Source organism: Blennius ocellaris, assembly GCF_963422515.1.
Source record: "Blennius ocellaris genome assembly, chromosome: 23".
NCBI classification, from domain to species: domain Eukaryota; kingdom Metazoa; phylum Chordata; class Actinopteri; order Blenniiformes; family Blenniidae; genus Blennius; species Blennius ocellaris.
The window spans coordinates 9,749,693-9,775,915 of NC_137672.1; the positions used below are offsets into that span (position 1 = coordinate 9,749,693).

The 26,223-nt window shown below is 41.9% G+C and overlaps 1 protein-coding gene across 2 annotated transcripts in view; it reads left to right on the top strand.

Annotated features, from left to right (window-relative positions):
- Nucleotides 1-26,223, top strand: part of pcdh7b (protocadherin 7b) — a gene marked incomplete at its 5' end in the record, with an annotated part of 117,141 nt that overhangs the window by 52,636 nt on the left and 38,282 nt on the right. The window contains one exon of one of the 2 annotated variants that reach the window (XM_080518962.1): nucleotides 3,471-3,690. In XM_080518962.1, the coding sequence (XP_080375088.1) occupies nucleotides 3,471-3,690 (220 nt within the window). The remainder of the gene's footprint in view (nucleotides 1-3,470; nucleotides 3,691-26,223) is intronic. The other variant, XM_080518963.1, reaches the window with a different exon arrangement.

Below are 26,223 nucleotides of genomic sequence, written 5' to 3' on the forward strand. Positions count from 1 at the left end.
CCACTAAATCTGATCCAGACAAAGTAGTTTTTTATAAGCCGCACACAAGCTGTGGGATTTGTTCACACACACCTCACTCTAAACAAGTGTTTTTGGAGAAATAGAGTAAAACCAACCAAACAAACAAACCCCCAAAATAAATATAGAAAAAAGGTTTCAGTATCTTAATATTTCTTCAAGTGTTATTACACTTATAGAGAGTGGTTTTCCTTCTGGGCTCTGGTTTTAATTATGCAACAAATGTTTGACTATTCAAGTGAAATTTGCATGAATATTTATACCAATTCATTTGTTGAGTGTTGATTGTAATTACATGGAAACATGATTTATTGCCAAGATTGCTGTGTTAGCTAGCCAGCCAGAGAAAGAGAACCGGGCAGAAATATATTAATAAATGCAAATTCACTCCGTCACACACATACACACCCACACACATCCATGCGCACAGACAACAAAAAAGCCAATTTTTCCAAAAGTTTGTGAGAAAATGTGATTATTAGAGCAAGCATATTTAACAGGCTGAGCCTGGCAGAGTTTCAGAGGTGCCTACAGTAAAGGCTCATTCAAGTTCTGCATACATACGAAAACAGATGGTGTAAACATCACTGCCTTTATAGTACGTTTCAGTGTGTCAAGAGCATTGAAATTAGCGTTTTTAATTCATTCCAGCAGATAGCGACGTTCTCAACATATTGGCCAAATACAAAGGAAAGTAGAGTTTTTTGTTAGTGACAAAAAGAAGGAAGTCAATACTAACTGCGGTGGCAAAGAGGCACAAAGGTGTGCCTTGAGACTTCACACAGCCACTCATGCAATTTGTGATTCAGGCCTAATGCTATGTTGGTATGCTGTTTTTTTTTTTTTTTTTTACTTGTTTTTAATGGTACTCTAATAATTCCTTCTGTAAAGTGACGACTGGTGTTTTGAAAGGCACTCAGAAATTAAATGTATCAGCAATGTCAACACTGCCCCTATGGTGAACAGTGGTACTACTCCATTTGATACATATTGTATAGCTTCCAGAGGACTGATAAAAACATGGCTGACATGATGGAAAGTATCTGTGCTTTACTCGAAAACTTAATTCGTATCTGTAGCCTTTTATGGAAAAATATCACAGAGGGGACCTACCAATACTCAATGAAATTGCCCCATAGTTCTGTGTTCAAGCTTCATTTCAAAATGTTATCAGAAATATTTAACAAACATACAAAATGTATTTTCTGTGATCAGCTGGCAACTTGTCCAGTGTGCTCCTTGCATTTGCCTGTGACCTTGAATTGGAAGGAGTGGAAGAGAAGATGAATAGATGGTTAGAAAAATTATTTTGAAAAAAATTGGAACTTTTATACCATCCAAGGTTTGGAGAGTTTTCCCAGATATACAGATTTTCAGCTAGTAGTTGTAGAAGCTGTTTATTGGCAGTTAATAATGTAATCAGTTACCCACTGCTCCTTTGTTTAAAGTAAGTCATCCATCTGACCTGCCATATCAAAAATAATAGTTTACTACTTAAATTTCCATTCGTGTTGTCATATCACCATGGTTTCTTCTCCAAATAAGTGAAAAAGTACACAATACATTTTCTAATCCTCCTCCATAAAGTTGGAGGCTGCCACAGATCTATTGAAAATGTTCTCTCTCTGCTCAAGTTTTGTCTGTAATTCTTTATCTGAAGATACACAATTATATAATAAGAGTTTGATCAATTTCTGCATTGTCCATGTTCTACAACATAATCTGAACCACACTACCCATTAGTTTAAAAGACAGAAGACGTGACATGGATACCAGTCAAGAAAATCGCACTGGATCTTGCATTTGTTTTCACATATCAGCCCAGATTCTTCACTTAATGAGAACAACACAAAATGTTGTCATAGTCTTTCATACAGTTACAGGCTGCCACAAATCTGACAGCAAAGTGGATGAAAACTTCACTGAAGAGCATCAAACAGCAAAACTCCAGTCACCACAATTACGAACCGCAGTTTGCTGCACAGTTTCGACTTCATCACATTTCTGTCTCTTTCAACTGGCAAATTTGAAGTCATGGCCACATTGCAACACTTAAATTCTTGAAAAAAGCTCTTGCTGATGTTGTGTAGCTGGAAAATCAAAAGCAGTCCATAAGTGTGTCAGATATAATAGTGAAAAAAACAATCAAGCAGTGTGTGTAATGCTATTAGACTTTTGGTCAAAGGGAGGTATAACAAGATCACAAAATTCCTCGCCATAGCATGTTAGCTGTGTTATGGCACCAACATGTTTCACCCAACACATAACAGATGCCACCTCATCGGGTGAGACAACTGAGCAACAGCCAGAAAGAGAGTGTGGGAAGAACAAGAGAAAAAAAAAACACGAGTAATGGATCATTGTTCCTTGTAATATCATCATGATGGGACATCGAAACAAAGAGGACAGAGGGAGGAGGGGGACGGAATGAGAGGAGAACATGAGAAAGCAGTGAGGTAAAGAGAAAGGTGCTGGAGGAGAACGTGTGCAGCAATGGAGGCAAGCACTGACAGTATTTGTATCTAATTAATGAATGGCATTAGCCATTTGTTATGCCATTTATTCTGGTAATGACCGAGCCTGTTCTTTCATTCCTCGCCTAATGCTCATTCTCCTCCTTTCATTTCTCCCCTCTTCCATTACCTTTGTACGATGCTCGGTCAAAAATTAGTAGATATCAAGAAAGGAACAGACTGAGAGATGAAGAAAAAGGCCTTGGCTTTAATGACGTATTACTCTTGTGCTCAACACAGGAGGCTATTCACCAATATGTGAGAGCTACACATACTGACTGTGAAGTTTATGGAGAAAAACCTTTTGTTTGCGTGCACATGGTCACATGCTGTCAGGGTAGGTTTGGCCTATTCATGTGCACTCGTGTCTTCCTTTACACCATCACTCGCTGGCGAGGACTCAGACCTCCCACCAAGCCAAGTGCTTGTTCACCTTGTCCTCTTTTTAGTGGGCAAATTAGCGATGGAAATGGGGTGCTGCATTCTTCCCTTCCTTAGTTGTATTTAACACACAGGTTTTGCTAGCTACCATGTCTGCCTGATCCCCTGAGCTTCTCGGATATTTCTGAAAGACTTTCTTTGTGCAGCCTCCACTGTGTCCTGATTACAAGGTCTTCCTATTGGAAGTTTTCAGGGTGAGAGAAAGGCATAGCCATAATAAAAGATAGTTGTTGACTGTTGTTGTAGGACAAATGAGAGTTACAATTATTGGTGGGAGTCTCGGTATTGGTGTCAGCTAGGACGTTTAAGGTAGCTGTGTAGCACACTTTTACTGCTCCCAGCCTCCTTACCTTTAACCATATTTTTTCTACTTATTCTCCTATCATCCTGACCTAAATCCCTTCCTACAATTTCCAAAGGACCCAACTCCCAAACTGACGTCTAACAATAAAGCAGTCCCTTTTATAGTGACCCCCGGCCATTTGGTTTCTCTTGTAGCCGTTTCGCCGAGTGACCTTCTCGGTGGTGAGCCAGCCCCAGGACCCTCACCAGCAGGGATCGCTGCAGAGCTGCTACGACAGCGGCCTGGATGAGTCGGAGACACCCAGCAGCAAGAGTTCATCGGGCCCCCGGCTGGGCGCCCTCCCCCTGCCCGAGGACAGCTACGAGAGGACAACGCCGGATGGCAGTGTCGGTGAGGCAGAGCACATGGAAAATGGTAGGGGCAAACACTGAAAGGAGATTAAGAAATCGCTAAAGAACAGGGAGCACACATGCACATAATACCTAGACGTCCGATCGTGGACAGTTTCCCAAACAGAGCACAGAAACATATACAAGTTTTCCCTTCCCCCTACAATATTTCTCTACTTAGAAAGACATTTTTTTTACATCAAGTATGGCGTGATGTAGCGGCTGCTTTAAGCTAAAACCCTTTTGCAGATGCATATTATGTGAATGCGAGATCTGGGATTTACTCTAACATCTATGGTTTTGTGATAGAAATTGTAGTTTTGTTTGCTCAAAGGAGCTATACGGGATTATACACGCTACTGACGTATTCTTAGATACCTTTCCAACCATCTTTATTATTTTAGTCTGCTACCATTTTTGGACAATTTGATAACTCCAGTTGAGTGTTGTTTATTGGGTAGATTTCAACATGACGGTGGATGGATTTACCTTAAGACCTCTCTGTCTTGGCCTTTTTCTTTGAGATAAAGTGAAAAAAGGTGTCACGTAAAGGGGGGGTTATATTCAACCTGAAATGTTTAAAAGCGAAACAGACAGAAGCTGTACCAATTTGCGATGTGTGTTTGGCTCATGGCCCTTAAGAAGGAGTTCATTTTTCTGCCAATTTGGAGAAAGAACTGATGTTCTGTAGGTTGTAATGTAAAAAAGACTGTAGCCCAGAGAGCGCGAGTGGGAGCAGTGGAAAAATGAACTGAGCAAAGCGCTGTATCTTCTCTTGCAGAACCTTTTCACAGCTAGCACAAGCTAGTTTCTTACCAAGGCCAAAATATGTGTGTGTGTATGTGTGTGTATCTGGGTGTGCAGTGAGAGATGGGGGTAATGGTCCCATTCATAGTCGAGGAGTCTGAAGCGATGCTTAACAAGGAGTAGCTGTCTTGAGAGTGCTAAGCCTAAGTGCAGAGGCTTTCCCACTGCAGCTTAGCATAAAGATATTCAAATCACTTACGGATTCACTTCCTTTCTTTTCAGATGGATTTGTTTGGGAGATGATGCCTTAACTCATGTCTGATCAATGCAGTCAATAACAAGTTACATTGGTGCAACTTCGCTTTACCTTCAATGACTTTACCTTAGATACTCCAGGGATTATGTGAGTGGGGCAATGTGTGGTTATTGGGTTGTGCTGACCCTTGCCAGAAAATAGAAAGCCGGGCAAACTGGACAGATGGGCACATCAAACGGGCAGTTACACAGGTGTCCACACACAGGAGCTTTCTCAAATTCTGGCCTTAGTGCAGATTGAAAGGGATTTGAAACACTTTGATGTAAGACGATAGGGCTACCTTGTGGATATTAAAATGTTCCTTTTTCCAGACAATGGTATCTAATTTACTTGCCAAATTAGACTTTAAAATTGAAAAGCTCATTTTGATTTGCTTGCTGTTTAAATTAATTGAATTAGTACAAAGGTTTGATCAGGCGGTCAATCAAAATCCACCAACCGAATATAAAAAAGCTGCATGAATAGGGGGGTAAATCTAAAATTGGAATATTGAATATCCAGAAAGCTCATTTTATTAAAATGATACCTCTATTTACAATATATTACAATAAGCACACTGACCCAGAATATTTGCCATTATAATTCCCATCAGTTCTTGGTTTGACTCCAAGAGCATCTATGTTGCTAATTTCACTGTTTTCAGGGTACGAGGGAAACGTACAGTCGAGCTTTAGAGGAGATTTGTTGGAGAGCAGAGTCAAGGTTAATCCATGAGTCGGTCTCCATCTAAAAGAAGCAACATGCTCTGCTGTGTTCTTCCTATCTTTAGTGTGATCAGCTGAACTGGCTTGTCTTTGCAGAAGGAAAGTCAGCAGCGCAAGTGAGATTGGAAGTGAAAGAGTGCATGTGGATATCGTATTCTTTTATTCCACATAAATCTACTAGATTATGGTCAGATTCTTGTATTTTTGGGGCACATTTCTACAAATAGCAGATCTTGCCATTTGAACTATGAGGATATAGAGTGATAGAGTTCATTTATGGGCTGCCGTGTGGCCTTGTGGTTTGAAAGGCTGTAATTGGTCCGTGTTCTGTGATTCAATCATGGGAGGAGAGAGGGGGAAAAAAGCATCTGTGTACGTCCAGCTAAAGCGTCCTTGAGGAAGAACGCTGAGCCCCTGCTTGCTCACTTATGCTAGGTCACTCTGGATAATGGCATCAGCTAAATACCTAAGTGTAAAGTAAATGCAATCATCTAAGGTTAGGGCAAATATTGGCAAACTGCTTCAGCCTCCTGAGGCAAGCTAACTGTAGTCATTAGCGCTCCCCCTTGTGTCGTAGCCAGAACTCACAGAGACACCATCGACACGGCTCTTTCTTAGGAAAATGAGAAAGTTATGAGAAAAGCGGGAGTACAGAAGTTAACAGATGGCTTCCTGTGGTGCTCAGAGCTGACATGGGTACTATTAGCAACAGGTAACAAGAGCAATTTCAGGTTTCAGTCCTGTAGGTGACCAGAAGGACACATTGGATCTGGAACAGAGTTGAAAAAAGGTGTGTGTTGGTTTATTGTGTTGACAATGAAAGCTGCAACATTGGTTGTGGTCAATGTGAGAATATGACAATTTCAACCTTGCAATAAGACCCATGAGGATCAGTTTGGGAACTTGCAAACAGAAAATTAGATTTTTTTTCATCCATTTTTTTTTGTTATTCATTCTTCAGTTATTGATTCATCATGTTTGACTGCCATTTCTTTGTGTCGGGGTGAAATGCAGACAAAGGCGAGTGTCCCTTTTTGATTCAGGCTTTTTTTTTCTCTCCCAAGCTCAGACTTGCTTGTTGTCAATCGATGTTCACACAATGTGCGCGAACAAACGCCCTCCAATGCAGCTGCTCACACATGAATGCGCGCTCGCAATGCACCCCCCCCACCCCGAACTGGTGCTGCCACTCCAGGGACAAACACATGAAGACGCTGCACACAGACTGTCTTCTGCTCCTGCTCCTCATCTCCTTCCTTTCTTTCCACCCTGCACAGATGTGCTGAGGGACCATGTTTTATTTTCCTCATCTTTCATCAAGGTCGGGTTTCAAACTTTATTATTTTCTGCCGGGTAACTTCTTCCCATTGGGCGTCTCGGAAATAAATAAATAAAATTAAACATACGCACACAACCTCTGCTCTGCTTCCAAGACAAATATGTCCTGAGCTGACTCAAGACATGGAGTACTGTGTCCACTGTGGAAATCCAACACATTCTTGACTCAGTCTGTGATTTGCATGTGGAGTGCAGAATGAGTTGAAACCTCCGATAATTTAGCACCTGATGAAATTGTTCAGTTGAACTTTGTGCTGATAATTACAGATGCTTTCGAAGCAGAAACCAGTTTGACCGTTATCCTGGAATACCCCCAAAACCCGATATATTTCTCACATTGACACTTTGTATGTTTCATAAAGTCTTGATCTTTTCGATACACAGCTGGTCCCTTCACTTATTCATAAGCTTACCCTGGCGCTCATCAGATATTCATAAACGCTGAGTGTTTGGAGTCAAACACCCGATTAGGCCGTTCTGGATGTCAAAGAGCCCTTCCAGATGCACAGCGTTATCGGCGGGTCAAAGACTCGTGCTCTATTATTGATCTTCGCATCACCAGGGGGGCTGTGGATTTTTCAATTTTCACTGTGTTTAGTTCAACTGCACCTCAAAATAACATGCTTCCACATTGCTTTTCTATGATGAATGAAGTGCAGGAGGTGTGCAAAGTGTTTTTTTTTATGTGAAACCTCTGCATGGAGCTGAACTGCTCCCGGCACTGAAGATGTAATATGATTTTTCAGTGCATCAGTGAAGTCACATGGTTTGTCTGTGCCTGTTGCTGTAGGTCACACAACCTAAGATGTATCCTATTTGATCGTAAGCGTGAATCTCTCAGTGATGTTTTTTTCCCTCTTATATAAAAATGCCTATCTATAACTCTGATCTTTTATTATATCTTCTCTTTCTTGTGTTCAAACTTGAGGGCAACCCAGAAAAATGCTGACATTCTATGTTGTTGATCATTTAAACAGCTTCACAATGGAAATAAGCACATTTCATATTTATGATTTTCCTTGCTTCTTGTGCGACAAACTTTTATAGTTACGTTTACAGATAAACTCACTGTTAACATCATCCTAAATTGTAGTTTTTTTATGGAAAAGAAAAGAAATGCTGTTACTGTGCATGTCCGCCACGACCTTAGTAACTAGTTCTTCTGCACATGCTCAGTAGATGAACAGTAACAACAATGGCGGTCTCCAGAGTGTTGTCATCTTTTGGACTTGTGTGTTTACAAGGATGCACACAGGAAACTGAAGAAGGTGCACATAGTTTTTTAAACTTCTACTTTAGTTTCTTTATTGTTATCATCACTACCATGACCAGGAGAGGACACCTACTGCTCTACAAGTGGAATCAATAGAATAACTTGAATGCAACACCAACATATTTCCTGTTTGACTGTCTTTGGCTCACCTTCGGCGAGTTGATATATTCTCTGTATGAGCATGTGGCGCTCAGAATCAAGTTTACCTTCTTTTCAGTTTTAAGTTTGAAAACTTTCTCGAGATTTAAGCCTCGTGATGAGCTCCAGCAGGCGAGAGGATATACATTAGTTTGCTTGACTTTTATGTACTGCTACATCACCGAGTGGGGTCTCACGGTGGCTGATGACTTACTCTGTTGACGTCGGCTGCAAAGACGGATGAACAGTGCAAATTTATTGTAGCCTTTCCAAGAGACATAGCACCGCTAACATTAGCATGCCTCCCACGTTTTCTTTCCTGCTTTAGCTTTCAGACCAACCACTCCCCCATCAACCCCCATGCGCAACACCCATTCCAGCTCACATACAAACACACCAGACTATCTCATTCCTGTCCCTCCCGCTGAGAGATCTTGGGGGCTCCTCCGTTGGATTACAAACATCATCATTTAGTGTTGGCGAGCCAGTTCAATAGAGTAGGCCAGACAAGTGGCACATCCCAACGGCCATCAATCAGCTCATCGGCGAGTTCAGACGCCGCCTGAGCTTTTGCAAACAAACCCGCAAAGCACAAAAAAAATGGACGTTTGAGCCTGAACACATTCATTCCCTTTACTTCTAAAACAACATCCACGTTTAATCAAATGCATACATGCTTAGTCAAATAAATACAAATTAGCTCTTGCTGTCTTGCGCACACACACCCTCTTCATCCAGTGCAATGAGGCACTGAATCATTTTCCAGCTCTGTGAAGCACCTCACTAGATCACTTCATTGTTGGGTTTTTTCTCGATTTCTAAAGCTCTGCCCGTTGGAATGCTGCTTAGCTTGGTTAATAATGTGCATGCGTGCGTGTGTGTGTGTGCGTGTGTGTGTGTGTGTGTGTGTGTGTGTGTGTGTGTGTGTGTGTGTGTGTGTGTGTGCGTGTGTTTGTGTGCAAGTCTGTTCATTAGGCGAGCCCAATTGTAGGGCCAGATGGCAAAGCGAGTTTGTTTAATTAAAACCATTCATATTTCAAGAGTGGAGCTGCAGCAGTGCTGGTCCTAGGTCTGATTTCCCTCAACTTGGTGTCGACTTGGGAATGCATGTGTGTGTTTGTGCCTCTTGGTGTGTTTTTATGTGTTCGTGTGTCCAACACCACCCGGCGTAGAGCTGTGCAGAGAAAAATCACCCAGCAGAAGGCAATTCACGCTATCAATCAGCACGTTACACGCTCCTTTGCTTTCCCCAGGGTCACAGTGCACGAGTGCAATTATGAGTTAAGAACACTACAACATTAATCTAGGACTTAAAATCAGGACCGAAATGAAAGCGATGATAATCAGTTATATCTACAAAGTCTGTAAAGCGCTCGTATTCTGTGAGCGCCTGCAGCCGTACCGCGTGTCTCTCATTCATTTCCATCTGTTCTCTCAGCCCTCCCCCCCTTATTTCTTTTTTGCGATATCCTCAGGCAAGGCGACAGCCAGGGAGATAGAAAGAACAAGAGAACCTGGTGAGATGATGTGAGAGAAAGCACTGAGGGCAATGTGGGAGAAAGAAAACGAAGGGGAGGGGGGTGCACGGCATGACGGAGTAAATGAGCAACACATGGCACATGAGGCCAGAAATGGATCGAAGGATGGGAGGCTGGAAAGAGACCAAGGATATAGAGAGAAAAATTAATACAAACGGGGGGGGGGGGGGGTTGAAGAGAGGTAGGGAATGAGAAACTGAAAGTGAGGGATGGGGGTTACATGCACAGAGAAGTTGCCAGCAGGGAGTGGTGCTTGACAGAGAGATGATTGATCACTGCTCAGTCGGAGCAGGCAGGTATTCAAATCATACCCCAGTGTCACATTCACAGTCCCATCTTCCTCTGTGTCTCCTCATACGGACACACGTGGACCGTAAAGCTCCCCTCAGTGCAGTCTTCACTCCAGCAGCACGCCACGCTGACAGAATTAAGAGTGAACCAGACCTGGTCTGAGAGTAAAACTGAAAAAAAAGAAAGCTGAGGGGAAATTAGTGAGGTACAAAGTGAAATTTTTTTTTTTGTGTCTTTTTCCTTGGCTTTATTGAAAATAAAGGAAAACAATGCTTTAAAAAAACAAACAAAAGTTAATTAAAAAAATGTGTTATTGTTTTTTAATATTGACATGTTGACTTGCTATTTTGTAAGTAACACATTTGAAGGAAAATATTGAAGTTCTTCGAAATTCAAATGAATTTCTGAATTATACACCGTCGCTTTAAAAGTCAAGAAAGGGTTTTATGTCTGTTCTTTCTCAACATAAAACAATACATATGGTTGGACGACTTCAATGTGGTACATTATATCAAGACAACATGCACAAAACATTGTCTTGTTTTAAACACTTTTTTGATTATGACTAAAGTAAGTCTATCTATGAGCTACTTGTAGCATTGCTAACACTATCTATGACTCCCCATTACCATTAATGTATGCGTCGTTGAATCATTTTGAAATGTGAGTAAAACATTGATTGACAGAATAATTCTGCGTCATATCTGTTCTGCTGCCCACCGAGCCATACGCTGCAGTTTGTGGTGTTTAACATGCAAACTCTACACAGAAAGTACGCAGACGGTATTTGTTTGAACCCCTGACCTTCTCACTGTGAGTTGAGAGCGCTCACCGTTTTTGTGTATTACATTAATTTCAAAATATCCAAAGAATGGACTACAGAGAAAGGCCCCATGTTTTTCTGAAACTGCACACCTTTGGGAGCAGGACTTATTAGTAGGTCACAACATACATATTAATGAGAAGTATACCTCATTGGATCCCTAAAACTGAAGATTGAGATTTATGCAAACTTGTATAAAGGATTGTTTGTGTGGCGCTCACTTACTCACTAAGCCAAGCTATGAACAATATACTCACACACACACACACACACACACACACACACACACACACACACACACACACACACACACACACACACACACACACACACACACACACACACACACACACACACACACACACACACACACACACACACACACACACACACACACACACACACACATACTGAGTCCAAGTGTTTCCTGTGGAATTGTCGCTGTGGTGTTTTGTGAAGCCGGAGTTGGACTGACACCCACTTCTGATAGAGACTACAAAACCCATTCATCTGACTCACAAACACTTCCATGCAGAAAAGCATCTCAGCACCACAATGACAAAAAAATGTGCCCACTTTATGCTGAGAGGTGAGACTGTGCGAGGTTATGTGACACTCTTGCACAAAGACAGAGAGCAAGAGTGTTCAGAAAGGTGTCATTGTCAAGTAATTACAATAAAAGCCTTCACTCAAATAAGGTGGCCATATTGTTATGGGGGTGGGGGGAATGCATTGCATGTCAATTTTTGAGCATCAACACCCAGCCATGGCAACACTTCTACAACAATCTCCTGCAATTTGGATGCACAGTTGAAAAAGCACAAGCTCACACTTGTAAGAGCGAGAAGAAAAAGTTTAATATTTTGTTTTTTTACTGCACTGCAGGATCATGACTGTGTTTTCAATGAGCGCCTACAGTCATACGCGCCGCCATGTGCATTGTGGGCCTTTTTGGGTGCAACCAAGCGTTGACTAGCAATTTGGCTCATCTCCAAATGGCACTGGCATTTGTTATGAGAAAAATAAAATCACTTCCTTTGACAGCTGTTAATTTGGAATGTGCCTTACTGTTTTTTTCTCTCTCACTGCTCATGATATCACTCTTTTGTTGGGGTATCGGTGTATAGCTTGTAGATTGGGCAGTTTTCAGTGAAGATATTTCCAAGGCACTTTGCCAAATCCTCCTACCCTCCTCTAACTCCTTTCCCTTCCTGTCCCCGCTCACCTCGAAGGCACTCTGTCTTACGCTTATTTTCCTGCCTCCCACCCAGATCTTACCCGAACTCCACCTCGTCATCCTTCTCTCTTTTGAACTTCCCCTCTCCGCTGTCATGAATACCCAGTTAGGATTCCGTGCATGTTTGGGATGAGGTGAATAAGTTGTGCAGGATGAGGGATCGCATTTACTGGAGCATGCTGGAACATCAGATGTGCAGCATTGGGACGCAGTGGGCGCCGTGTCTTTCCCAGTGTGAGGTCGACAGCATGGGAGGGGCTAGCTGGAAGGCATGCCAATAATCAGACACGGCGACAGCGACTGTTTATTTCTGCATCTTCCTGTTCCTTGGCGTTGGCTCGTGCATTCGAATAAGACCACTGCAAAGGCACAAGTGTGTCTATATATGTGTGTGTGTGCATTTGCATATGTCACGGTGTGCCAGCTTCACACCACAAGAGGAACACTGAGAAAGACAAAGAATGAAGCCCTTCTTTTTTCTTTTTTTCTTTTTTCTCACTTCGGGGAATTTGTTGGGGGGGGGGGAAACAAAAAAGCACAACCAAACAGAAGTCAGAAAAACACATTCAGGTGTTCACACAATCTGTAGGCCGACGCCAAGCCGCGGCCGCTCATGCATTCATTCATGTATTTGCCAAACATACTATACTTTATGTGCAAACACCGTCTCTCACCGCCCCCTCCTCGTATTGCGCAGTTAAGGCACAAACACAAATCCATGTGTAATAACTCTGCAGGAGCTCCTTTTCTTCTCCTCGACACATTTTGTTTTCATCTCCAAATTTTGATTGTGCTTGCACACAAGGAATGCCGCTCTGATTATAAAAAACACTCCGTTCACATGATTGCAGAACTTTCTGAAGTGCACAGGGAAGCGAACCAATCCAAGCAGCAGGAACCAGATGTAACCTGCCAACAGCGCAGCACAGAGCAATGTGACCTCATTTTAAATAAGGTTGTCCAAATCGGTAAAATGAAGACATTCTCGAGATTGTGTCTATGTATGTGTGTATGTATGTGAGTGTGTGAGAGAGAGACAGAGAGAGAGAGAGAGAGCGAGAGAGAGAGAGAGAGAGTTTCAATCTGAATATAAGCAGTGACACTGTTGTTGACCTTTAAGGTAGGAATTGCAAATCGTGTACATCTCTCTGGCTGTGTTGGCGCGCCAGCCGACTCGTGTGCGTTCCAACTGTTGTTTCTATTTATTTTACACATTATGCATGTGTGTGGCAGCAGGCCTGCCAGCGGCTTAACCTTTGACATTTCTGCGACTTCACAATGTGCTTATTGACCACCCACAACTTTGCCTTCGACTCTTATTCCTCGTAGCCTCCCGTTGCCTCCACCTCACGTTGGTTTACCCACACGTGCCTATTTACAGAACAGCTTGCTGCGCCACATCTCCAGCAGGCACGGCTGTGGACTGGCATTCCTTCTGGGAAAAGAAGGATTTTTGTCAGGAAGCTCCTCGCTCTGCCAGCCAATGCTGGCTGCGACCACTAATTGATAGCAATTAGGTCGCATTATTTGGGAATTTGACATCGTGTTCGCCTTTAATCGGCCCGGTTTGACGACTCAGACACACCGCTAAATGCTGTTGAACTGTCAAAACACGGGCAAAACAAAAGCCTGTTTGTGGCTGGCGTTATGTAAATAGATAATGAGTGTGAGTGTGTTTCTGGGTGAGAGGAGAGCTTAAGTGCATTATGCAGGATATTTGAGGGAGCACAGTACCTTAAATTATGATATTGTAAAAATAATCCTGCACTAATTTGTGTTGAAATCCACATTAATAATCAGCTGTGTACCAAGTTTGGACTTATTTATGTCTGAGAATGAAACGATTATGTTTGCTGTACAGTGATTATCTAGACAACCAGCGGATCAATCCTGCCTTAAGCATCTTTTCTGGACTTGTAAGGGGAATGTATACAGAGAAATAAAAAAGGCAGTTTGTGACTCTGAAGGGTAGAAATATTTACATTAACTCGTTAAAGCCAAATTGATTTCTGCAGCTAATCCATATTCTTATATTATTTTAATGTGTGGACTTCCTGCTTTATGTTATGCACACAAATGATGCAATAAATGAAAGTGTCAGATTGCTACCAACAGAATTGTTAGAAGTGGGTTCTGGAGATGGAGTAACATGGATTTGAGCATTGTTTGAAACATAGAAGAATATACTTTTTCTTGTTTATTCTCATGTGTAAAATCACAATATTTCTCTTAGTACTTTGTTTTATGCTGTTTGCGGAAAAGCTTACCATCTGGCCCTCATTGTTAAAGAGTTCATTCATATTTGCTGAGCTGAAGGAGAGAATTTCAAGAGACAATAAAATGAAAAAGGAAACTGTGGCGGGGGGGAGTTTTGTTGCCGTTTTGACAGTTTTCCCCTTCAGGCTTTATGGCATTGTTTAAATGAAGAACTTCAAGAGACATCTTGTGTAATTTTCTGATGAGAAGCTAAGTTTATGCTGATGTTTGCACATATTTTCTGTTTCATGTTATATATTCAGCCTGCAACTGTGCAACAGAGCGTGTCGGTTCTGGTAGAGTAATGCACATATGTAGCATATTACTTAAAATACAATCTTTTATTTAAAGTGTACAATTGCCTGCTAGTTCACAGGTTTACCTAAATAAACTGTTTGCAGCTTAACTGTTGCAAAATAAAGGGTGTGTGTGGTCTTTGAGCCGAGCATGTCGATCCAGTCATTGTGTGCACAGTCCTGTGCTTGCATTTGAATCTGAGCAGCGATGCATCATATTCTCAGTGGTGCACCAAGACTACGGCAGCCCACCAGAACTTATTTTTACTTCCCTTCTTTCCTCTCGCCCCTTCGCTCCCCCGCTCTTCGCCTTATAAAAATAGATGAAAGCATGTAACAATGGAAGAAGGGGGATTATCCTCCCGCTCTCTCCCTTCTCTCGCCTTCTTCCTTTGAGGACATCGTTAATGTGTCTCATATGGTGGGAGGGCGTGGAGGGAAAGGAGGGAGAGGAGCGGAGAAGAGAGGAGAGGAGAGGAGAGGGATTGAAATGAAAAGCTAACATATGCGTGCTATATGGCGAGCCGCTCTCCGGCCAGAGTGCCGGTGGCGGAGTTGCGCTGGAAGGTCTCCGCGTGGCGAGCGCAGCGACCTTTGACAGCGGCGTCCACTGGAGGGGTTTCATAACTCCCCACCATGCACGGCCCCACACACACACACACACACACACACACACACACACACACACACACACACACACACACACACACACACACACACACACACACACACACACACACACACATACAAAGACACATGCAGGAAGCTGCGACTCACATAAAAGCACTCGCCAACACCTCTGCATACAGCTGTATGCATGCATGTGCACCCTCCATTCACCTGAGGAACAATATCCTCCTGCGCTCCTCCAGCTTAGGAATTTCATTACTTTCCCTCATTTTATTTCCTTTCAACTGGAAGCTTCTTTTTTTTTTTTCCAAGGGACTATGCTCATGGACACTATTACTCAGGGTCATGTATGTATCGGAAGAAAAGGAAGGAAAAATAATCCCCTTCCAAAGCAGATGTGAGATATGTGCAAGAAAGAATGCTTTTTTTTTCTTTCTTACCCTGAACAATTCTGATTATCTCAGAAGTCAGTCAGGTTGCAAGCGACTTAATGCATTTTTTTTTTCCAAGAGACGTTTTTCTCTTTACAAGAGGCTTGTCCATTTAGTGCATCGAACCAGTTTCCCCAGTGACTGCAAGGCAAGAAATTCACATAACGGTCAGCATTAGCGGCATGCATGTTTTATGAAGGCCGGGAGCCCACCCTACTTAAGGCAAACACCGGCCCGAGCTTTCGCACTGGCAAATTGGCGCAGTTTGTAGGTGTGTGTGTGTGTGTGTGTGTGTGTGTGTGTGTGTGTGTGTGTGTGTGTGTGTGTGTGTGTGTGTGTGTGTTGAGGAGAGCAGGAAATCAGATGAATATGTGTGCGCTGCTAATATTTGCTCTCTGGCTGCTCCTCTCTTGTGAGTGTGGAGCTGCTTGCTTATGCATTGTTGACCCATTTAAGGGCTTTAGCTTCTTCTCCTTTTTTTTGCTATTGTGCATTCTCTCTTAGCTCACATTGTGAAGACTTTATTCCTCCCCATACTGCACATGCTTCAAGCATCACTGACGAAAAACTCATTGTATTTTCTGTCGTTCATGATTTTCCAAGCAGGACTCTTTTTTTTTTTACCTCAGCATTTCTCTTCCTGCTTTATAAATACATTCAGGTTTTCAATCCACAAATATTTTATCCTTCTGCACATTGCACTTACCATGACACTTAAGTAAAATACAACCTATTTTGGCATGTTTCCAACCATTCTTGAAGCAAGTGACTATATTTGGTAAATTCATATATGGACATTTCTGAACCTGGTGCTTTTGCTGTGAAAAACATGGAATACATTAAAAAATTGTGATATCTCCAAACATACACCCGATGTGTCCAGTGAGTCATTTTCATGCTATTTGCTTTTGTAAATAAAAGATTGCATCATAATATTCTATTACGCAAAGATGTATAAGAAATAATTTATGTTGAAGAATGAATGTTTATAACTACGAATAGCAAAACGTGGGATTTTGGTCACTTTTCCACAACTTTAGTGACTTCATAGGGCGACATAAAGATTTATATTTCCTGAATATTGCACCTATATACAGGTGCTACCTAAAGACAAAAAAAGCCCAATGTATTTAGACGTTTCTCTCCCATTACCTTTTGCTTTCTGCCGCTCCTTCTCCCTCTAACACTTTTATACTCAGAGCACCTCAAGCCACAACAAAGAAAACTCAATATATTCACTGTAGTTTCTTTTTTCTAATACACTAAGGTTTCTCATCCTCTAACACTTTATCCCTCTACATATTGCACTTACAGCCAAACAAAAGAAAAACTCAACCTATTTAAGCATTTTCCCGACTATGTGGAGCACTTTTTGTTTCTCTTACCTCTTAATAAATACACTCTCTTTCGCTTTTATTTTCCATCTACTTCCAAAACTCCAGTCACCTTAATATTGCACCTGTATAAAGTCACATTGAGACAAAAAAAACAATATATTTAGACATTTACCCACCAACGGAGAACCCTTTTGTTTCTGTCTCCCTCTAACACTTCACTTTTATACACACAGCACCTCGAGCCACACCAGGAAAACTCAATAAATGTATTGTATTTCTTGTTTTTCTAAGAAGGGAGACTCTTTTCTACTTCTCTTCTTCTTTCGATGCTTCACTACTCTAACACTGTTTTTCGCAACACATTTCGTATAACAGCCACACAAAGGAAAAACTTCCCTATTTAGGCATTTTTGGCCCCCCAATGAAAAACACTTGTTTCTTTCTCACAACACTTTCATACCTTTTCATCCCTTGTCCTCCTTGAACAGTCACCGAGATATTGTAAAGTCATGATCAGAAAATATGTTTTCACACCGTTTTCTTCTCATAAAGAATTTATCTTTTCTTTCTCTTCTTTGCTTTTTTTCAGCTTCTTAGTTCTCTACACCAGTCAAACATATTTTAGTTGAGGAGTCACATGCAGCACATGCAGACTGGTAAAATAGTGCCATAATAACCTTTACATTTAAACTTTAAAGTTGTTCTTTGTTGTGGCACAGAGTATTCCTGATGAAAATATCTATATTTGCACAAACATCTAACAATTACTATGGACAATTATTACAATCGAAACATGAAGTCAATTTTATTGATATTGTCTATTGTGAAATAAAGTGAAAAAACTTCTTATATAGCTGTGGCATTATGTATGTTTTTATAAAGTCACCCTGACAACATGGATCTGAAAGGAGTGCGCTAACTTTCGTACACTTAGTAAGAATAAAAAGAAAACCATTGACTTTTTAACAAATTACTATTTCCTTGGTACTTTGGCTGGATTGGAGCCTCTTGTGGGCTAGTTTTGGTCCACGTGGCTTTTGTTTGACACCCCTGATCTCGATTGAGCACCTTCTAAATGGGCCCACTAAAATCATCTTCATTGTATTTAGACCTTTATTTTCCCCTTTATATGAGCTCTTTTTGTTCCCACTTCATGAATACATTAACATTTCCAATCTTTATTCTTCTTCAATTGCACTTTTAATCTTGCATTCATCTGCGTATAGCACCTATAGCTGCACAAAGGAAACATCGTTAGATTTGGACATTTTCCTCACAAGAAAGAAACCCTTTTATTTGTTACCTTTGCTTCCTACTTCATAAATACGCATTCTTCCTCATTCTCTTTCTTCCCCCATCACCTTGTCTGCTATCTTGGAATTCAAAAGTTGAAATGAAGTGTCATCGGTGGGCCCGGGTGTACATCGCCGAGCTCCGCTGACAGCTCAGGAATTATTTTGGGGAATCACGCACCATTTCCCCTTCATGCCGACATGAATATGCATTGGCACTAGGTAATTGAGGTGCCGCGTCAACATCAGCCCATGACTTGACGAATTCCACCTAAATCTCTTTCCACCAAAGTGCGGCACTCCCTTCTTTCACTTCTTTGTATTTTTTTTGTGCACCTGCTTGTGGGGTGTACATCTGAACAAGCATACATACCAGATCCCACCCTTTCCCCAGCTGTGGATTCTTTTGTTTTTTGGTTTTTTTGGGGAGGGGTTGTCCTTTGAGGTCACAAAAAAATGGAATTCTCCTCTCCTTTTGTGCTCCGTTGACTGTGGCAGCTGTCTTTTCAATCCCCTAAATGCGGCAATCACCTCACAAAGCACTGCAGCTCAGCTATGCACGGCTCTGATGACTTACAGTCCTGAGCGCAACTTCCTGTGAGGGATGAGGAAAAGCCAAAGTGGCAGTCAACAGTCTTCCATTCAAGCCACAATACAAAAGCACCCAGGAGCCAAAACACATCAGCGGACACAATCATAGGGAAGTAACGTGACACTGAAACCAAACAATGGGCAGTAAATGTGGTGTGGATTTGATGAGAGAATGCCAGGTGAGTTGTTTTTCTTACCCCTGAGCATTTACAAAAAGATTAACCCTTCCAACAAAAGCAGTCGGTGCACACCTGTTCGTCTGCACTTGTGGCAAAGTATGTGAGTCTTTGTCTGCTTCCTGCCCTTTTGTTTGCAGTCCCGCCCGCAGACTAATGGCTACCTCCAAGGCTAAAACAATAGCATTTATCTTGTCTGCGGCTCAAACTAACCCTCAGGCAATCACTTTAGCAGAGGTTGTGGAACTAGTCATAGAAGCGCCTCCACAGGGCACACAGGATTGGGTTTGTGTGGAAAAAAAAGTGAACAATTGTCCGTCGCTGAAGGAAACTGTTTTACAATTCATGTAAAATTATTGTATTCCTTCTTACTATGATTTATTTAGCCAATTCCCCCCCTCCGTTATGTTTTTTTTTTTCACATTGTCTCAGCCTCAAAGAGGCCTTCGACATTTATCAGGCATTAGAAGAGAAGCAGGGAGAGACTGACGTGATGACAAAAGACGCCCCCATGCACGCGCCCCCGCCACCGATGAACTGACAAAACAGAGCATCCTAATCCTGATGATGTGCCTCGCAAATCCACTCACAATGCCCGCAAATGCGACACACAAATGCATATAAGCACTGATGAGCTCACGCACAAATACATATGTGCAGGACCAGGATTTAAACACATGGAGGAATCTCTTTAAATCAATGCCCGGTGATCAGCTCATGGCAGCCTCTGCAGACATGCGATTGTTAGTGACGGAGGTTTAAGTGTCGTTGAACAGATACTACTGCGGAGAGGCTTACCTCCGACAAATAAAAGACTTGTGTATGTAAGCAGGAAGTTCTTGCAGGTGTGAATGCAGTGAACATTACAAGAAGTATGCGTTTGGATGGCTTTTAAATTAACACTCGGGCTCGAGGAGTGGTTTCCAGTTTCACCGGGCTACTGTATTCCTCAGTGCATGCAGCAATAGAAGCTGCAGGAGGCAGAGCAACACTCTTTACCCTGCCTCCCACACACAATGTACGGCTCGGATTTGAAAATCTTCTGGAAGTGACAGATTGGGTTCACACACTGTGCAGGGAAACAAGTTGCAGCCATTATCCAGTTAGAGCTGTTATGAGAAACTCATTCTCAAACTGTAGTTCACTGTCACACGCATGCGCACACCCACGGGTCTGTGTGCCCTATCTTGCCATTATAACTCGTATTTGTCTGAAAATATTACTTCAAACTCTGTTTGCAAATTGTGAAGATTCCATATATGCAAAAAATTGACTTATGGTATTTTGTGGCTAAAAGAAGGGACCTAAGTTACAAACTCTGCTTAGAGAGGCCTCCAAGGCTCAGTCTCACTCTGTGATCATATTCTGCCATAGTGGTTTGCATTCTCACCTCAGAGATAAGAATGGTTTGAATATTTCTGATAAAGTTTATTGAAGTACATAAAGTCTAAATCAAATGAATCAATTGCATGTTGGGTGTGAGGTCAAATGAGTCCCTGTCCCTTTAAGAGCCAGGTGCTTTTCCATTCCTTGATATTAAAGTGCTACATTTGTCTGATCACACCTCATTTTAAACTCAATAAGTGCAGTACTATAAGGTCTGTAGAAAGGGTGTTAAACACTTTTTAGTTTGGGGGATACATATAGTATATTAAAGGATTCTGGATAATGAAAATGTTTAGTTTGCTTTGGTGTGAAAGAGAGAAGCTGTGGTGTTTTTGGAAAGACTTGGCAGGATGAATAACCAAGAGTTGTTTTGCTTTCTTTTTATCCTGATCTGTCCATTGTGAGTCCGGCCGTGTCAATCAAGAGCATTGTGAAGTCAGTAAATCACCCCTTTATGGCTGTAAGAATTGTTCATGCTGAGTGCAGGCAGCTAAATACATGACATGGAAAGAATTTCAATAAGAATCAAAACTTATGGACCTTTAAGCTTCGGAGGAATTGAGTTCACTCGCTTGATTTTACTGACAGTCTGACGGAACGAGGGAGAGAGGAGGAGAGATGAATGATGGGTCCATCACCCCACACGTTGTGAAGCTGAAGTCATGCCAGGGCAGCGTAAATCATCTTAATCCTTGAGCGATTGCAGACAGAGCAAGGACACATATGCGCGCATATGCTTTCGTACCAGTACAGATCACAGAAACATTTCTCACCTCCTCAATTCACAGTTCAAATCACTCATCTTTATTTGAAAAAATAAATAAATAAATAAATAAAATATGTTCCACACCCTTAATAACTCACAAGGCTTCAGGAAGGTTTAATCTCAATCAAAAGCAACCACAGATTATAAACAGCAAAAACAGATGGCACAAGAGTAAAAATTGCATATTTTCCAGACATTTCTTGATTGTTTTGCGCTTTTCTCCCTCCCTCCTTGGTGTTATGATTATTACTGCCACTGCTTTTGGTGATTTCATTGTGGTCTTATGCGCATTATCTGGGCTTAAGACTAGCTGACCAATTCCAAAAATGCTCCTGTCAGGACCTTTCATTAGCGTCAAAGTCTTAATCCACCTCAATGCATACACACAGTAATCCTCCTCTCCTCTTGAAAAGACCATAGCTGTCAACACTCATGTTCTTTGGCTGAACTCTGAGCGAGGACAAAGCGATTTGTTTCTAAAGCGTCAGAGGAGGAGTGAGGGGTGGGAGGGAGGGGCTCTGAGGGCGCATAATGCAGGGGTGGCTGCAGAGGGGTGAGGCAATGTGGAGACTGCAAGAATGTAGACGGTGAGCTCCTTTCGGTGGTTTCCAGCTTTGATAGAAAGCCTGCAAGTCAAAGAGTTTATCCTCTGGCACAGGTGAAGATTGAACAGAAGAAAGAGTGAGAGACAGAGAGAAAATGTGGAAGTGTGCAGACACCATTGTACTCTCTACTTGCTGTTATGCAACCCGAGGAGCAGGCGCTTCCCTTTCCTATGATTAATTGTGTGTGTGTGTGTGTGTGTGTGTCCGACCTCGCGCTGAAGCAGGGAGATTGTGTCAGTTTAATCTGAAGTGCTGATTGTGTGAATAGGGCAAAAAATAATGAGAAACAAAGAATGCACAGTTTAAGATCCAGAGAGCACTTCCCCTAATGAAATGCTATGTCTGACACATTTTCATATGCACACACACACACACACACACACACACACACACACACACACACACACACACACACACACACACACACACACACACACACACACACACACACACACACACACACACACACACACACACACACACACACACACACGCACACACACACACGCACACCCTCAAAATAAATCCTCACTCTGAGCTGAAGCCGAAAAAAAAAGTACCAAAGAAATGAAATGCATTCTGTCGCTAAATTCTATTTCTTATAAACCGTGTTTGTGAGCATTTTATGGAGGCCAGAGCCAGAAAATGTGCAAATGTAAGCTGGATGCAACACACATATTGGTGTGGTGCATATTTTTTTTGAGAGTTATGTCTGGTATATCTGGTGCAAGTAATAAAAAAAATTAATAAATGAAAGTTTCCCACCATTTGTAACATGAAAACTTTAGTTTATCTTGGAGTGAAAATAAGACCAAGGACTATGTAATCTCCAAAAACAATATATATGTATATATACATATAGAAATAGTCATCAGGAGAATACGAATAACCTACCACAGGTTGTTTCAAATCAGGCAAATGGTCACAGCCCACACAGTGACACCAGAGGTTTGATTTTAGAGCTTGATGTGTGTGCGTTTCTGCGTGTGTGGACTGTAAAGGTCCTGTGGACAGGGCTCTCTTTACTCACCCTGACAGGCAGAGAGCTGTAAAAAATTGCACCATATTTCCTCTCAAGTCTCTTCTGATACTGAGAAGCAATGTTTTCACAGCTGCCTCACTCTCTCTTTTCAGCAGTTTCCCCCACTCTCATTGTGCATGTGTATATGTGCAAGTGTTTAGAAGGGGAAAAACAATAACTAGGTGCCAACTGTTTGATACACAAAGAGTGAGATGGAAACGAGGGTTGTCCTTTGCTGTGCTTCAGATCCATCCACACCAACCAAACCCTTCTTCATTGCCACTTCTCAGACATCTTTTAGTGATCATCTGAAAAAAATTAAAAAGAATGAAATATTCTAATTTGATTCACCGAGTAATCAGCCTGCCACTTCCTCAAGAAATGCTATTGCTGGCATTTTGCTGGCAAATGTGATTCTCACCATTCGATGGCCGTTCGCAGAAACATGGATACAGACTCCTCTGTATCCAATTAGAAGCCAGTCATCTATGATGACAGCGCCGTGTCGGCAAGGAGGGGAGGAAGGGCGCTACTGCAGCTAATAATAGACTAATAACTCTGACGATGTCTGTGAGTGATGTTGTGCTGCCATGAGATGTTGAGCGGTGTAGGCAAGTTTCGGGTTGTTATTGCAGGCGTGTTTGGTGGAGATTTGCATACGGATTTGTGTCTGTGTGGGGTAATCACTGAACGGTGGCAGCAAGGTGGAATATGCATGTGAAATAACATCACTAGTGTTGTGCAATTGCGGAGTTACTAAAAACTACAGTTGCAAGATACTTCTTCCAAATGGTATTGAAAGCGTTTGTGTGAACAGATTGCAACAGTATTGTATGAGCTGTCAGCACTGCGGTGATCAATCAAATAACGGATTCACTCATTTGATTCAGTTGATGTCATGATATTCAATTGTGAGAATTGTGGGAATGTGCAGAAGAACTATTTACTTTGGTCATGGTTTGCACGCGCACTAGCAGTGTGTCAGATAATTTGTGTTTTCCTACCACTGTCATGTAAACGGACTCCAAAAATTAAACAAAACTCATATGTTTCCACTTCAAAATGTTGTTGTGTAACAGGGGGACTGAGGGTCAGGCATCTTACCCATTAAGACTGAGTCATTTCAGGATTAATGATGTCCTCCTCCTTCAATAAACAGGAACTAATGAATTGGTAACCAATCACTTCTGCTAACGTTTAAGATAACAGCTGGCTCAAAAGTACCTCTATATCTTTTGTTTTATTCCAACAAGTAAGGAAGCTTTAATAACATAAACTGCACACATTTTATAGCAGTAATATGTTTCTCGTGTACTATTGCGAAAAATATAGCTATTTATAATGTGCTAGTTCCCAACATTTTTAAGACACAAGGATCACACATTGTATTTCAGTTATAATCTTCAACGAACCAGAAAATTGCAAAGATAAAGGTGCGAAAAGTAGAAATCTTCCCATTTCCACTTTGTATACAAATCTCAAACTTCACATGATCCTTGACTGCCAACTTCTTTGCTTTGGAAATGCGCTGAATGCAAAAGGTTGTGTGTTCCACTGCTGATGTTTCTCAGTAGCCGTCATGTTGCAGCAGCGTGTACTACCAGAGATATCGATCTGGACGTTGCAGACAACCTTGACTGTGAAAGGCTGGATATTTGTGCTATACTCTGCCTGACCTGCAGTTGATTCCATGTGGCTGAATAGACAAACAGAAAAAGTCATTCAGGGTGCAGTTTCTCCCACCAGAGGATGTATATAAAAACACAAAAGTCTAAATATTTGTGAGGCAGTTAATCGCGAGAGAGCGCAAGGATGGCGGTTCCTGCAGGCGAGTGCGTCACACCTGCTCACGGAAGCCGGCACAAATGAAAATCAAAAAGAGTAGCTGGAGAGCCCTTCTCTAATAATAGAAGTTAAGGTCTGGGAGCAAGGCAGAGTGTGAGAAGAGGTGTTTGCATAATGGAAAAGGGAGTGTGTGTCGTGGTATGTTATTTTGTGTGGACAACCAAAAGCGAGGACAAACATTTTTTTTCTTTTCAAAAGCCTTTTTTGTCTACCTGTATTTTTCTCTCTGTCATTTCTACCCCCTTCCTGCTCACATACTGTACATCACCTTGGCTTAACTGTTACCAATATGTTGCGGTGAGAGCGGCAAGTCACTGACTGACTGCTGTGAGGCCAAAGGCTTAGGAGCCTTGTAATGTGTGTAAATGTCAGTATTGCTTAAACAAGTCTCTAACCTTGGCCACCATTCAGCCAAACTGTGCCTTTATTCATCTATGCAGAAGGCCAACAAAGAAGAAACAACAAATGTCAGAACTATGGATGTACCGAAAGAATATTCAACACTGTCTTTTTAATCTCGCTATGCTGCACTCTAAAAGAAGTCATTAATAAATCTAACTGAAGGCCTGTTTACAGGACAACCTTTCCAAGATAAAACACAAAACCTTTGTTGTGTTTTGGGGGTAAATGCTACTTTCTCTGCACATGCACCCATAGATGGAATATAACAACAATGGCAGATTCCAGAGTGAAATGACCCTCTACACAAAAACTCCATTGCTTTCAGCATTTCTGCCTTTCTGTTTAAATGGACAACGTTTTCAAAATGCTGCCATGTAAATGCAAAACTTTTCTGAAATGAAAAGTAAAGCCAATACTCTCAATAGTTTCTGTAATTATTTCACATCAAAGTGCATGTTTATGGCTGACAGTGCTTAAACACAACTGCTATACCATCTGCCTGTCTCATAGTAAAAGTCCTCCCCTCCTCCATGTTTACAGTCTTAAATGGATTATAATCTACAGACAGCTCAACATCAAACTGCACACATGTCTGCTCCCAGGTTCACATGCACCTCTGTGATGGGAAAAAGGGGCCGTAACGAGAAATCTTCACGAGTGTTGAGGCAACTGGTTGAAACGCTAGCATGTCACTAATCACGTTAGCATCGATCACGTGAGTGCCCCAGCTCTGACCTTGCCATGCGGCGTTTGATCTGAACTCAGATGGAGGTACTCCATTGCTTTAGTCAAGCTGTGTCTCGTAGAAATTGAGGCCACAAGGCTAGCTGTGTTAGTGCATTAAAGAAGCGCTATTATGCGGAAACCGTGGAGAAGCCATCACTCAGCCAACTGTTCACGCATTTGACTGTGGTTGTAGCCATGGGGTAGAGCGAGCTTACATGTTTTATCCCATGTGTCAGTGTGATATGTGGAGTTTCTGCAGTGGCTACTCCCCTTGTAATACGCTAATGTGCATTAGAATTAAGCTCGTGCCTCTGAAATGAAAACACCAGAATTAGCCGTCAAAATGAGAGCCACGCCGAAAAGAGCTGGAAAGAATTGGGGGTTGGGGTGGGG